General features: G+C 36.5%; 1 protein-coding gene across 4 annotated transcripts in view; it reads left to right on the top strand.

Annotated features, from left to right (window-relative positions):
• Nucleotides 1-14,402, top strand: part of LOC126260109 (segmentation protein cap'n'collar) — a 426,742-nt gene that overhangs the window by 230,701 nt on the left and 181,639 nt on the right. For all 4 annotated transcript variants that reach the window (XM_049957344.1, XM_049957345.1, XM_049957343.1 and 1 more), the window contains exons 4-5: nucleotides 4,798-4,952; nucleotides 9,129-9,335. In XM_049957344.1, the coding sequence (XP_049813301.1) occupies nucleotides 4,798-4,952; nucleotides 9,129-9,335 (362 nt within the window). The remainder of the gene's footprint in view (nucleotides 1-4,797; nucleotides 4,953-9,128; nucleotides 9,336-14,402) is intronic.

The following is a 14,402-nucleotide window of genomic DNA, read 5'->3' as shown; positions in this document are numbered from 1 at the left end:
AAGTTACAGTACAGTGTTTCAGTATTGCCCACATACATTATACTGATTAATTGGCAAAGTGATTTAGTGCTGGGGAAATGGTATGTACTTGTACACTCCTAGCATATATGAAAAAGAGGCTGAAAAATTTTTACCATACTTCCAGTCAGCTGTCCTTTTTGACTGTCACAGTAGCTTCTACCTAAAATAACAGATGCTTGGGATTCTGAAGGAGGGACAATAGCTTTGTCACTGACACTCTTGAGTGCCTCTCACACAGGCGTTTTCAAGTGGCTTATGGGTGAACCCAGCTACCTGGTCCTGCCTGCCTATTGACCTTTCCAGGGGTGAAAACTGTTTCAGTTATTCTCACAGACTTTCTAACAAAATTCATAACTGGATGCTTTATAACTTCCTTTGAAATATTTTGTCACAATACAATGAAAAATGCTTAATTTAGGCTGCCATTCACATTTGTTTCATCATTGTAAGGCTTCCTGTTGCTTTGTTCCACTTGATCAATCAAGAAATGCTTCACATTGAGTAGGTCAGTCACCGGCTTGTAGCCAGCTCAGAGGCGTGGCCTGAAGGTGAGTGTGTCTGTTTGGTTGCTTACGGTGCAGTTGTCAGAATGACTCGGAGGGTCGCGAGCTGCCGATCGGAGGAAGGCGCCTGCAAGTTGTCATGACTTGGCCCACCCTGGCACTACTACGCTTCTGGGTAGCAGCCACCATGACACCACAGTTTCTCATTCATCCACTAAATAAATCTGTAGTACACTGGACTCCTACGACCTTGGCAGCCATGCTGAAGCTATTTAGCCACATCATGCACCAACTCTGACCTACATTTCTGTATTTATTCTCACACCCATCAATAAGATCATTGTAAAATCCTGTGGCATTCTTGTTTAATAGCAGCATTTCTGTTATGTATTCTCTTGTTATGTTGTTGTGTGCTTTCTTTCTGTTGTTTCATCAGAAGCAAAACATTTTTCTTTTTTAATGTTATACCAGTCTTGTATATGTTGAAATTAACTTCATTATCTCAGATTCACCAATGAAAGGAGCAATTTTTGGCAGGAATATTGTGGTTATGTTTTTACTTGAAGGATACTAGCTCAGCACACCTGTACCATTTTTCTGCTGCTGATAGCTGCTAAGGAGGTTTTCTTCTATGAAAATTCCTGCACTCAACTGACTCATCACTGTGTGAATAAAAATTATTTAACCGTACTTTGCTGGCAACATTAGTATTGCTGATTGATCTGACCTTAATTTTTCTTCTGTTTTGTTTTTACTCAAAACAATATCTGTCTTTTTTTTTCTTTGAGACAATTATTGGCCGCAGCAAGTTGCTATACCCACAAATTCTTCACTTTATTTTGAGATACTCCATAGTTTCCTGCAACAGTCTTGAAACCAGAGACCAAATTATAGTAATAGCAACTAATGGATTTCTCCTGAGTGGGGAGCTCAGGTACAATCTGCCTGCATCTTCTGGAGCTTACAGATGCTGCCGTGCCATTAAAATTGGCACCATTTATTGTAGCTGTCAGGAGTTTCAGGTATTGGTTGCAGGGACGGCTCCCAGCAGCAGCAGCAGCAGCAGCAGGAGGTGGTGGTGGTGGTGGTGGTGGTGGTGGTGGTGGTGGTGGTGGTGGAGGAGGAGGAGGAGGAGGAGGAGGAGGAAGAGGAGGAGGTGTAGTCGGAATCCGGAGGCCACTCTCCTGCGGCCACAGTTGCCATGTCTAGTTGGGACTTCACGTTGATTGCTTACCGCTTGGTGCTGGCACCGAGGGGGGGCTGTGAAGTGGGGGGAGGCAGGCTAGGGCAGTATCTGGCAACATCGCTACTCTCATGGTGCCGGTTGGGGGAAGTCCTTGGGCAGGCTGTCTGTCCGTTGCATTCACACAGTGGGGATTGCCTCGCTGCTACCCTCGGCCATTGTCTGTGGCGTCGTGGCAGGCTGGCAGCCATATTCTCGACTGTAGATCGAGACTAGTACCGTGGCCTACCATTGGCTGGCAGTACATGTGTGGTAGTGTTTATATGTTCCTCGCTGTGTATCTTGACGTAGGGTAGTGTGCCATATTAAATGTTTAGTGCTTCCAGTTTTGAAAATATTATGTGAATTTTGTGTATTGTGTGAGGCAGTGAGTAATTGAAAAGTGTACAGCAGTTTGCATTGGAAATTTCTGTGTGTTGCACTGGTAGCACCGACTCTGATCAGCATATAGCACCAAGCTGAATTATTCTGAAAGAAGGGCTTCAAATAACAGGTAAGAAGCATAACTGTACTTATCCATAGTGAAAATATACAGCTTTTCTTCTATGAAAAGTCTTCACATTTTTGTCTTCTGATCATCATTTATGGATGTGAAATGCAATTTGATTTATTAATAAATGTTCCACAGTGAATTGCAATTTCTAGTGTGTTACATAGTTTCATCTTTATGATTTCTGTATGTAGAGTATATATTTTCATTGAGAGCAAATGAAATAGGAAAGTCTTGCCTGTTGTGTTCATCCATGTAAGAGTATAAATGAAGTATTTGTGCAAGACAGTTATTTGTAAGCAACCATTTTTTCTAATAATCTTCATAAGACACTCTATGTGTAGCTGTGTTACCCCGTTACGTTCTACACTGCATTTACTTAAACTACAGTATGGGAAAATATGAACTTCATGATATCTCAAACTTATAGTTAAGGCAAACCATATCACCAGGAACTGTACTCATGTTTTGGAGATATTTTGTTCCTGTTTCTAGTTTTATCATGTACATCATTTCTATTAATGATTGGCATAATGACAATCCATCCTGGATTTTCTGTTGTTTAATGACAGGCTTAAGTTGGATAGTACATGCAAATTAATGTGAAGAACTGGTCTTCAGCATTCATGCAGAAAAATAACAGCTTAAACAGTTTTTTTTTTACATTATTGCATGGTTAGCTTTTAAAGAAATGACAGTTTAAATTGGAAATGGATATTTAAAAATAAATTCTTTACATAAATTTGAGTAATGTCTATAATGAGTTCACATAAACTGGCTATTAAATTGGGCTTATTTTGATAATCTTAAGCAATTTATTTGTGCCCAAAAATTTACTTGGCCTCATGAGAATAATATGGTGTGTATTTTTGGCTGTTTGTCATTTATAGATCTTTTCTGTGAATTTGAGATAGAAAATCTGTTGCTTAACTACTTTGTATGGTGTCTCTCATTAATTTTTATTTGTAAACCACAGAAACTTAAAAGCTATGCAGCAGGGTTCTTTCTTCATTTTTGGAAGTTTTTGTCTGGCACCTACACACAAAAGGATGCCCTTATCCCTCTTCCCCATCCCTTCTCTTTTTTTGTGCTAACTCTAGGGTGTTACCTCACAATAACAGGAATGTGTCATCCCCACCTCCAGTAAGAAATGACAGTCTTGTGAATTGGACTGCTTTTGTGGAGGCCTCAACAGGCAGCGAAGGGAGAACAATGCTGTCAGAGGTTATGAACAAAAATTTCCTCAGCATGTCCATATCACACTTAATAGACAGCAGTGGTTAAGAGCTACTATCTGCATTCAACAAAGGTGCTTGAGTGTCTGTGTCACAAGGCATAAGAACTTAACTGTTTTGCATATTTTCTACCATAGTTACCCTGTCATATTTTTTAAAGTTACATACGCAGGTAAATACATTTCTCACTACTTCATGTTATTGACTTTTCCTTGTAGTCAGAGTGAGCAAACCTTCAGGTTGCACTTTCTCATATGACAAAGTATTTGCTTTAATTTTCATGTTATGCATCCATAAATCTACATACTTTTTTTCCTTTTAGTTGTACTGTAACATGAAGTTAAATAATCCAGCTTCCTTTTGCAGATATGAATTATTTCATATTTTTATATTTTGCTGCTGTTTTCAATCAAACTACTGTACTACTCTACATTGTACACATTGTTTTCCTGTTCTGATAACTTTCTTCATTTCATTATTCAAATCATATAGCAATGTTACTTCAGTTAAAAGTTTGGAGTAAAGATTCCTTTCTGTTTCTCTAAAGCTCACTTAATGAAGATGTGGGTACGAGTATGGCTGCTATTTTTACATAATTTATGCAACAAACTTACGATTTTAATCAGTGAATAGCAGGTAATGAAAACAGTCATGTTTTTATATCCACTATCCTAAAAGTGTTTGAAGTACAAGAGTATGTGTATAAACAGAAATCATTTTTGTTGGCATAAGTTTCAACAATATTTACTAAAATTTTACTAATTGGATTGTTAATTGTGATTAATTTGGATGCAGGAGATGTATCAGACATTTAGAACAAATTCACAGCAAACATAACATAACTAGCATCAATATCAGTGTCCCAATAATAAGATTATTATATTTATTATTTATTATACCAAAAAACTAATGTTAAGTAACATGTTGCTCAAATTATCAGTTCGTCTTCCATGAATTCTTCTACCGAATAGTAGCATTTCTCATAAAGAACCCCCCACAGACTTATTTTTAGAGGGTCTTGCTGCATATGAAGTATATTTTTGCCTATTAATAGTGTATGTCTTCACCCCTTTATATTGTTAACACTATATATATAATTTCAGTTATGTGTGAAGTGCAAAATTCTCTTTTTGTTTCTCATGTGGTATGTTGGGCTAAAATGGTTCTCCTTAAATAATGGTTGTCTGGTATACAAGAAAATGATAATTTTGTAAGTGTGTCATTGCAAAGCATTGCAGTTAGGATGAGTATTTTCTGAAATAATTGCCTTTTTTTTTTAACCAGTATTGTTTTCTTTTTCCACAGGAGAGTATGTGCTCAAGGATAGTCTATGTGAAGAACTCAGTAACACACCCGCAACCATCTTAGTTGATGAAGCACCATCTTCACTGCTTGATCTTCAGGAATTCTCACTTGAAGAGGCATTACAGCTTGTGGGACTGAATGAAAGTTCCACAGAGGTAATGTATCATGACTGAGACACAACACAGCCATAATAAATATATAATGCTACGAGATTGTTTTTCCAATGTGTCAAATATGTACCTTTTGTAGGGATATTTACACAATCTACTCCCCATATTCATGTGTAGTGTTACACTAATGATAAAAACATTATCTGCTTTAATGTATACTCTTGCACAAAAGACAATTTTGAAGTTTTAATGAGAAAATTAACCAAATAACACCTTTTTTCTTTTTAAAATATTTGTTGTTTGAGGTGTAGTAGTATTTCACTGCTAACTGTTTAAAAATCATTTAAGCAGTTTTTTTCTCTTCTTTTTTCCTCATGTTATTTTTTGCTATTAAAATGGTGAATTATGTATCTAATCTGTTTAGCTAAGCAATGAAAGTGTAATATTCTACTGCTTATTGGTTGCTGTAAGATTCTGGTGAAGCTTCCATTCTGCTCTTGATTTATTACACATATGATTTCTCTACATCCCAATTACCAGTTAAACTGTAATTTTAACTGTCACATATATCTAAAGGGAGTCACATGTTTTTTCAGATATTAATTTACCATTAAACCTTTTTTTAATTGTATTTAGTATCTGGGGATAACTGTCCTGCAAACACTGTTAGAGTGTGCTATGTCAAAGCCTGTGGATGTAATGTTACGTATCTTAACTGCTTATCTCCCATAATGCTTCAGTTATCTAGAAGATAGTTAGCACAAATAAATATATGCATGGTGATCATTATGTTACTTTTAATGAGAAGTACACTGTGGTAGTTGGCATATTTTCATTTGCCATTGTAATTTAAGAGGACTTCTTTTTTGGCAGAGATATTCCAGTTAATGGGAATGTATGTGGTACCAGCAGTCTTCAACATATACAGGGTGGTCCATCTGAAGTTTCGGATGAGAGTATCTCGAAAACTATAAATCAGGTAAAAATAGTGGGTAATACAAGTTCATAAGCTCAAAGGGGGACATCAAATAATATTATGTGTGACCTCCAGCCCCCGCCCCCTTGAGTGGGAAACACCCATTTTTTATTGCAGATTCAGATTCTCCATAAAAAAGTAATCCAGTTTTGTCAGAAACATTTTTTTAAACCATTGACAGATGGCGCTGAAATTGAGAAAAAAGTAAAATTGGGGAAGAACTCTGATTTATTTAGAATAATCTGAGAAAGGCACATCAAATTGATAAAAAATGTGCACCAATTCTTTCATTACGCCAAATTAAGCTATTTTTGTACAAAATGTACTGTATCCTATTTTTTATGTGTTACCCAGAACGACGACATGGACGTAGTAGAATGATGTTCCCATAGAGTGCCTCTCACATGTTGGGGTACATCATTAATGTGAGTCCCCTCACCTCTCACAATTAGAGGTGCTTAATTAATGAAATTGGCCATGAAGAAATTGTTTAGAATTATCCCCATTTGCTTCAACGCATAAAGTCAATCGTCTACAAAAGTTGTCCACAGTTTTGAGCAGCACATCCCATGGTATGGCTGCACATGCTCTTTGAATGCGCTGCTCCGTATCATTTCTGGTTGTGGGCTGTCTTTCATTAACAATATGTTTTAAATAACCCCACAAGAAAAAATCAGGAGATATTAGGTCTGGTGAACGTGGAGGCCACTGAATTGGTCTGCCGCGTCCTATCCACTGACCAGAGTACCATAAATTTAAAACATTCCACACATTTTCACCATAATGGGGAGCTGCTCCACCCTGTTGGAAACACATTTGTTGCCTAGTATCTAAATCAACATCTTCCATTAGCTCCGACAAATCATCGTGGAGAAGTTGTAAATAAGATTCCCCAGTAACATTTCGGTCAAAAAAATTTGGTCCTATCAAATAACCATTTAAAATTTCACACCAGGCCATTAACGACCATTTGTGTTGATTGTTGACAGGTCTGTGCCAGTGTGGATTGACAGGGGACTAATAATGACAATCATGACTATTTAATTCGCCATTGTTTTTGAATTTGGCTTCATCGGTGAACATAACATATCAAAAAAATCATTGTCACCTCTTTATCATTTCCAAGACCCATTGGCGTAAATGCACGTGTATTTGCATATCTTTTGGCGTTAATGCCTGTGTCAGTGTGATATGATACGCATGATATTTACGTGCCTTCAGAATCCTCAAAACAGTTGATTTCAGTATTCCAGTTTGTCTCTGAATCGCACGACTACTAATTTCGGGATCCAGTTGAACACAATCGAGAACAGTAAGGGTACGAGTGTCATTTTCACTGTATTCACGATGATGACGTGGACGGTGCATGTATCCATTTTGAGCTCATTGAGTGCGATTTTGAATAATGTTTTTGCTTGGATTTCGGATGTTTGGGAAATGATCTGCATACAATTACACAGCTGCAGCGAATTGTTATGGCATTCACCTAAAATTAACATCATATCAACAGTCTCTGTAGGTGGATAGTGAGCCATGTTTCGCTAAAGAATAATTTACTTTCGTCAGTTGATGTTTACGGTTCACAATCTGAAAGTGAAGTGACATCTGGTCACATGCACCGACCTTTATACTGAGCCATAGTTCGCAGTTTGGCCATGGTAGCACCACAGTCGGGTGAGTAAAGCATTTGTGAAGAGTTCCCTAACGATATTTTAATACCATTTCACCTCCCTCCATCAAAAACTGTGGCAGGTAGGATACATTTTGTAAAAAAATAGCTTAATTTGGTGTAATGAAAGAATTGGTGCACATTTTGTATCAGTTTGATGCGTCCTTCTCGGATCATTATAAATAAATCAAAGTTCTTCCCCAATTTTACTTTTTTCTCGATTTCAGCGCCATCTGTCAATGGTTTTAAAAAATGTTTCAGACCAAACATGATTCCTTTTTTATGGAGTATCCGAATCTGCAATAAAAAATGGGGGTTTCCATTTAAGATGTATAGTTTTCAAGATAATCTCATCCGAAACTTCAGATGGACCATCCTGTATATGTTCTGTGGTCACGGGAGAATATGTATATTGACAGTCAGCATACTTGTTTTGTTAAATGGTTAATGTCTAAGAACCCTACACATTTGTTAATTTTTACAAACCCACAAATACCAGACTGAGTTTCGCATGTGCATGTGCGCAGTGTCGAGGTTGTGATTGATGACACTGATTATTATTTCATAAAAGTAAGCTGTTAAATAATGACAACAGAGTAATTAATTTATGATGTCCGCATATTGTTGATTTGAATATTGTTTCCTTTGGGCTGTCAGCTCACCATATTGCTGTTTTACAGTTTCATTTACTTTGTCAACGTTGTTTTGTTGTTACAAATCTCACATTAAGAAATTGTATAATCAGTACTAGCTGACTCAGACATAATGCAGCATGAGATTCACATTTTAAAGGGAGTGCTTATATGTCAAATAAAATGCTCATAAGCAAACCATCTATATGGGCAATTTCTTGCTGTTCCTTTCCTCTTCTGACTCCTTTCTCCCACTATTTTTGCCCTCACATCTGTGACAGTTTCATCTTTTCTTCTTGTTCTTTGTTGCCCTTCAACACCTAATAATTCCTCTCTGTGTGTTTCTGTTTCATTTTGATGTAGTTTTCTGCCAGAATCATTCATACAGTTACCTGAATTTTGATAAATTGGCAACAGCCATCAAACAATTGTGTACTTCATGGCAGCTGTGGCCTATCTCTGCTTATAATTACTGTGTGCTAACTAAAAGAAGAGGCATTTTCATGTGCAATACTTTGTTTATTGAATCTGAACTTTAAATATACCAAGGACGTAACCATGAAACCTGTTTTACGTATCTTATGTTTTTTTTTTTTTTTTCAAATCTTACGTCCTTAGATGTCTGAGTTGTCTTTTAATTTGATGATTTTTATGTTATTATAACAGTACCCAAGTAATTTTTTCATCTATAATTAAGACAGTATCATTTGACCAACAATACTGCAGTTTTCACCAAAACCATTTACCTTAATATCTTCCTATTTATGGTTGTTTCATTTGTGTCTACAATCTTCAGTTCCAGTTCATGTAGTGTGCAACAGCTCGAAGGTTCCAGAAGTACTTTGATTGATTAGCTGTCTTAGTGAATAAATTTCACCCACACAGTTATTTAGAAAGAAAAAAAACTGCTTGAAATGGAACTTTTATATCTTTTCATCAAACAGCCAACAAAGGAGGAAAGTCCACTCTCAGAGCCAGTAATACCAGCACCACCTGCAAAGACTGGCACTGATGGAGATGTGAAGAAGGACGCTGCTGAGAAAGATCCATTGGAAACCGCCTCAACACCCTCAACATCAGACGAGGAGTTGGGCGACATGATACAAACAGCGCAGTTCCATCACCCACACCCCCATCCACGATCCTTCCAGGTATATGTTAACACATAGTAAATCAATTATTATTGTTTGTCTCCTAGGTGACTGATGTGTTTTGTGGTGATTGACCAGAACAGCAAGGAAGATATCATGAAGAAGATTTCATGATCAAATTCACTCATAAGGCAGAAGAAAAGTTCTGCTTCATATTTTTTTCCATTTTGTGTTTTGTTCACTGTCAACAATCTCATCTATTTAATAAATTTATTTCTTTTTCTACCATTTTGCTAGTTTTGTTCCCTAATTGTAAAGATCTACTTACCAGAAAGGCCATATGGCCAGCAACTATGTATGTTGCAAGTACACACATAGTTTACATTTCATTATGTTGTGGCAGTAATGTTCTAATTTCACTACTAACAGTCTGTCATTAACTCTTATGTAATTAGTGTGCATTATTTTCAATCATCAAAAAAGATTTAGTTGGTAGTAAGCAGTATTAATTGTATCATTAGTTTGCTGTAAAATAATTTTTTCTCACGTAAATTTGCACATCTGAATGGAAGACTCGAGCAGTAGGGGCCAGGTTTTTGTTAATTCTGCCAAAATAACTAGTCCTTGATCAGTGAAATTTAAGTTTCCTTTTCTAAATTCATTTGAGCCTCTTCTTTTACTCTTTTTTTCATCAAGCTGCTTTTTATTGATGTGTACCCAGTAGGTAGAATCTTACGTTTTCAATATGTCTCCTACTGTCCTGTGTAATATACAGTAGTAGAAGTCAGTATAAAGGAAGGATTCCTTCGAAAATAAGATTACAATGTCTGTCGGATACTGTATCAAATTTATTATGAAAGTAGTAGATACATATGAGACATAAACAATCATGACAGGATTACATAGCTTTTTTCATAATCTGAGCAAAAAACATGTCACTCATTCTCCTGTTGTATTATTGTGTTGATACTACTTTGTCCAACCTCCATTCTTCATAATGATCTCAGAAATTCTCTTCGGCATTGACTTTGTTAGTGTTTGTAGTTCTTGCAGTGAAATTGTCACCCATTCTTCTTGTATCACATTTTCCAGCTCACATGTGGTCTCAGATAGCCTTCCATTGTGATAAACATGCCTTGCAAGTATTCCCCAGTGATTTTTCATGGGGTTCATATCTTGGCTGCGTGCACACCGGGGCAAGATATTGATAACTTCATATTCAAACCACTTTTGGTTGTAGCAGAAAGATGCACAGAAGCATTATCTTGTCGAAACATTAGACTTATGTTCCCTAGCCCCTCAAACACTTTGATCAATTCTGTCTTCAGCATCTCAGTGTACATGTTAGAGTTCATTGTACTGTTCAGCAGAACAATGCGTGATTTACCTTTAGCGCAGAAGGCTGCTCAAATCGTAACATTTCCACCAACAAAATTTCTATGCATTCTTACCTGCTGCTGCTCTTTTCTCCGGTCATGCCCATAGTCCATCTGGCCCAATTGAATTAAACTTCTTCTCATCACATTAGATCACTTAATCGCATTCTCAAGTCCACGACATATGGTTTTCAGCAAACTCCATCCTAGCCTATTCATGTTTGGGTATTAAAGCAGGTTTCTGTAGTCATTTTCTTTAAAGCAAGATGTTTGACAAATGACAAAATTTGCTGTACACATCTGGAAATCTGCTCCCGTAGGCTAAATTTATTCTTGTAATGGATTTGTTGTGTAAAATAAGGATGATGTCTTGGAATCTGAAACTGACAACTCTTTCTTCTCAGCATGCATGCTTAATTCATGTAAAACTCCTCCTACCTCTACTTTCCTTGTATTCCACTTTCTCATTGGTGTTTGTCGTTCCCCATGGCTTTCCATAAGTACATGCTTCCTCATTTTGTTAATGTTGTTATCATGAAGTATAACACCTAGTGTCGAGCAAATCATCCTTACTGACATTGTGGTAAGATGATGCATTGGTACCTTTCTTGCTAGCTATTGTTTGACTCCACATCTGTCCACTGGGGACATTACTATAGGCTATAATTTGCTTTTGTGTTTTATTGTACACTATAATTAGCATTTGCGATTTTCTCGAATATCTCTCTTTTCTGCAACCAATGTTGTTTAACACAAACACTGAAGGTGCAAAAGAGCTGTGTTCTGTTATGAGTGTACACACAGCCTCATTTACATTCCTCTTAATGTAATGATATTTGTACAGCACTGCTGCATTTTGACATAAATCTGTAGCTGTAGATCCAAAAATAAAACTATCATTCATGCCACTTAGACATGTTTGTGCTCAGTCAGATTTCCCTCCCTCATCAAAATGCCATTAAATTATCTTCCATTTTCCTATTAGCATACTAAGTTCTCTCAGAACTTAAACTAATTAATTCTTAGAGACTACTCCTACTTCTGACAAGTGCATATCTGTTCCATTATTTTTGTTATGTGAAATTACTTTCACACCAGTTCTATAGATAAGAAATCTACTGACCAAGCCATGGCAGGAGAACACACATGTAAAAAAAAAAAAAAGGCTTTCATACGTGAAACCTTTTTTTTTTATATGTGTTTTCTCCTGTTGCCACTTGGTGAGTAGATATTTTTATCTATCCAATTGTATTATATTGTCAAAAATTGATTATTTTTGTTATTGTAGTATTTAAAATGTAACAGAATGTCACAGAAATATTTAATTGTTTGTGTAATGCCACTACATGAGTAATGCAGCAAACTATCTTAGCAGATATTTTAATTTTATGCTGTAAAACAACAACGAAATTAAAATTTCTTTGTCCCACTCTGAGAACTATGTTCGGCTTAATCTTATCAGCAAAAGTACAATATCTAGGAATACAGGCACATCCCATGTGCAAAAACTACTCCTGAGATACGATTGTCAAAACAACAAAATAGTTCATATCAGCCAAGTAGAGACATGAAATACAGTACCAAATTAGAAGTAACACACCCTGATGCATTTACTGTATTACTATTGTAACCCTGTAAGGAGATTAGTTTTGTACTGTCACTCTTTTTAACTGCAAGCTGAAAATGAATAGGTTGAGAATTACTCTGTGTGCCATGTAATGTGAACATTAGGGTGAGGACAGGTATATTTCACTACTAAACAGCGGCTTTTTTCGTTACAAGAATAGGTAACTAACGAGGCAATACTTTCCATCTCATTAAAATCATAATTCTTTGAGGTACATCATTAACTGTTTGGTTTCGAGAAAACAAAAATGATGAAGATAGATTACCATTTATTGGGTACCCAATCTCAAAATCGATATTATTTCACTTCCTATATTTCTTTTAAGGCAGTTCTTCCTAAGACACAAATCTGTATCTGCGGTGGAAAAGACTCGCCTAGAATCCCCAGAATGATGGGGTTAAAATCCAAACTGTGCAAGCATGTATTGTGTGTAACACTTTTCTTCTTATATCTCTTGTTACCCTTGGACTGAATTCATTTCTCCATATTTCCAGGTTCCCCCTTCCACATAATGCTGGAACCTGTTTTAATGCTCTGAAAATTAAAAGTTCATTCTATTGGTAGTGACTCATATAATGTACAAAAGTCATGTTGCACCATGTTTGTAATCCACATTACACTGTGTTGCTGTTGTTGTGCTCTTCAGTCCAAATAGTGGTTTGACGCAACTCTGTAGTAGTCTATCCTGCACAAGATTCTTCGTCTCTGAATACTACTGGAGTCTGCATCCATCTGAACCTGCGTATTGTATTCATGGTTAGGTCTCCCTCTGAAATTTTTACGCCTCCACACTTCCCTCCAGTACTAAATTGGTGAGACCTTAATGTTTCAGGATGTGTCATATGAACTGATCCCTTCTTCTAGTCAGGTTGTGCCATAAATTTCTTTTCTCTCCCATCTGGTTCAGTACCTCTTCATTTGTTATTTTATCTAACCATCTAATCTTCAACATTGGTCTATGATACACATATCTGCCAGATCTATCGATTTAGAATGTCAAACCAAACACCTTTCAGCCATCTATGTTTCCAAATTGTTAATTTATTGGGCTACCAGTTTCGGCGATATATTACACCATATTCAGGCACCCTGATCAATGTGTAGGAAAATTCCAATCTTGGTTCCGGTCAGAATTGGGGCCAGAATTCAAAGACTGGTATCTTGAGATTTTTAAGACAGCAATTACTTCAAACATCACTGTCTCAAATATCTACAGATACCAGTCTTTGAACACTGGCCCCTATTCTGCCCAGAACCAAGTTTGGAAGCTTCCAACATGTCAGTCAGGAGGCCTGAAGATAGTGTAATATATTGCCAAAACTGGTATCCCAATAAAATAACAATTTGGAAATTTAGACAGCTGAAAGGTGTTTGATTTTAAATTCTGTACTGAACAGTCAAGGTCCCAAACCATCTCTGAAAAGCTGGACGTACAGAGTCTCCTGATTTAGGTGGTAGCCTACTGATTTTCCACCCTTCCTCCTGGTTCCCGATTATTCCATTATTTCTCCCAATTTTTTGCTAATTATTGTCAAATGTAAGACATTTGTTTTGAATAACCACCATTTTAGTGTTTCTTGCAAATGCTTGGAAGTCCTTCACTTTAGATGTGTGCATATCGAAGTTCACAAAAATCAGGAAACCACACGCAGCCTGTACATCAATTGTTGTTTTTCCTCTTTCTCACACATTTTGTAGGCTCTATATTCATACTGCTTAGTTATGTGCTCTATTTCGACTTGTGTCTGTGTGTTGTCACTGTGCGTAAGAGAAGGCACTTACTATTCAATGTTTTTTTTTTTTTTTCAATCAGTCTAAGTCTTTAGAGTGGATTATTATGTTATGTGAACCCCTAAAAGGCTTTATTTCTGTGTAAGTGTTTATTTTAGATCTGCATATTTATGTATATCTTCTTTTGTCATGTTCATAGTATTTTGATTTAGTGATTTTTTTCCATTATGGCAGAAACATATAACTCCATCTTCTTCAAGCAATATGTGGAATAATTTCCATGCATTGTCAGGTCTAGGAAAGGACCATTGTTAGCATTTTGTACCCTTTGCTGTTGTGACATTCATATATTATATGGTGGAAAAAGCTGTGTTTCAAAACATGTGTTAACAA

Source organism: Schistocerca nitens, chromosome 5, assembly GCF_023898315.1.
Source record: "Schistocerca nitens isolate TAMUIC-IGC-003100 chromosome 5, iqSchNite1.1, whole genome shotgun sequence".
In the NCBI taxonomy this organism is placed as follows: domain Eukaryota; kingdom Metazoa; phylum Arthropoda; class Insecta; order Orthoptera; family Acrididae; genus Schistocerca; species Schistocerca nitens.
Note: the sequence above shows the minus strand (reverse complement) of the source record. Positions and strands in the feature narration are given on the sequence as shown.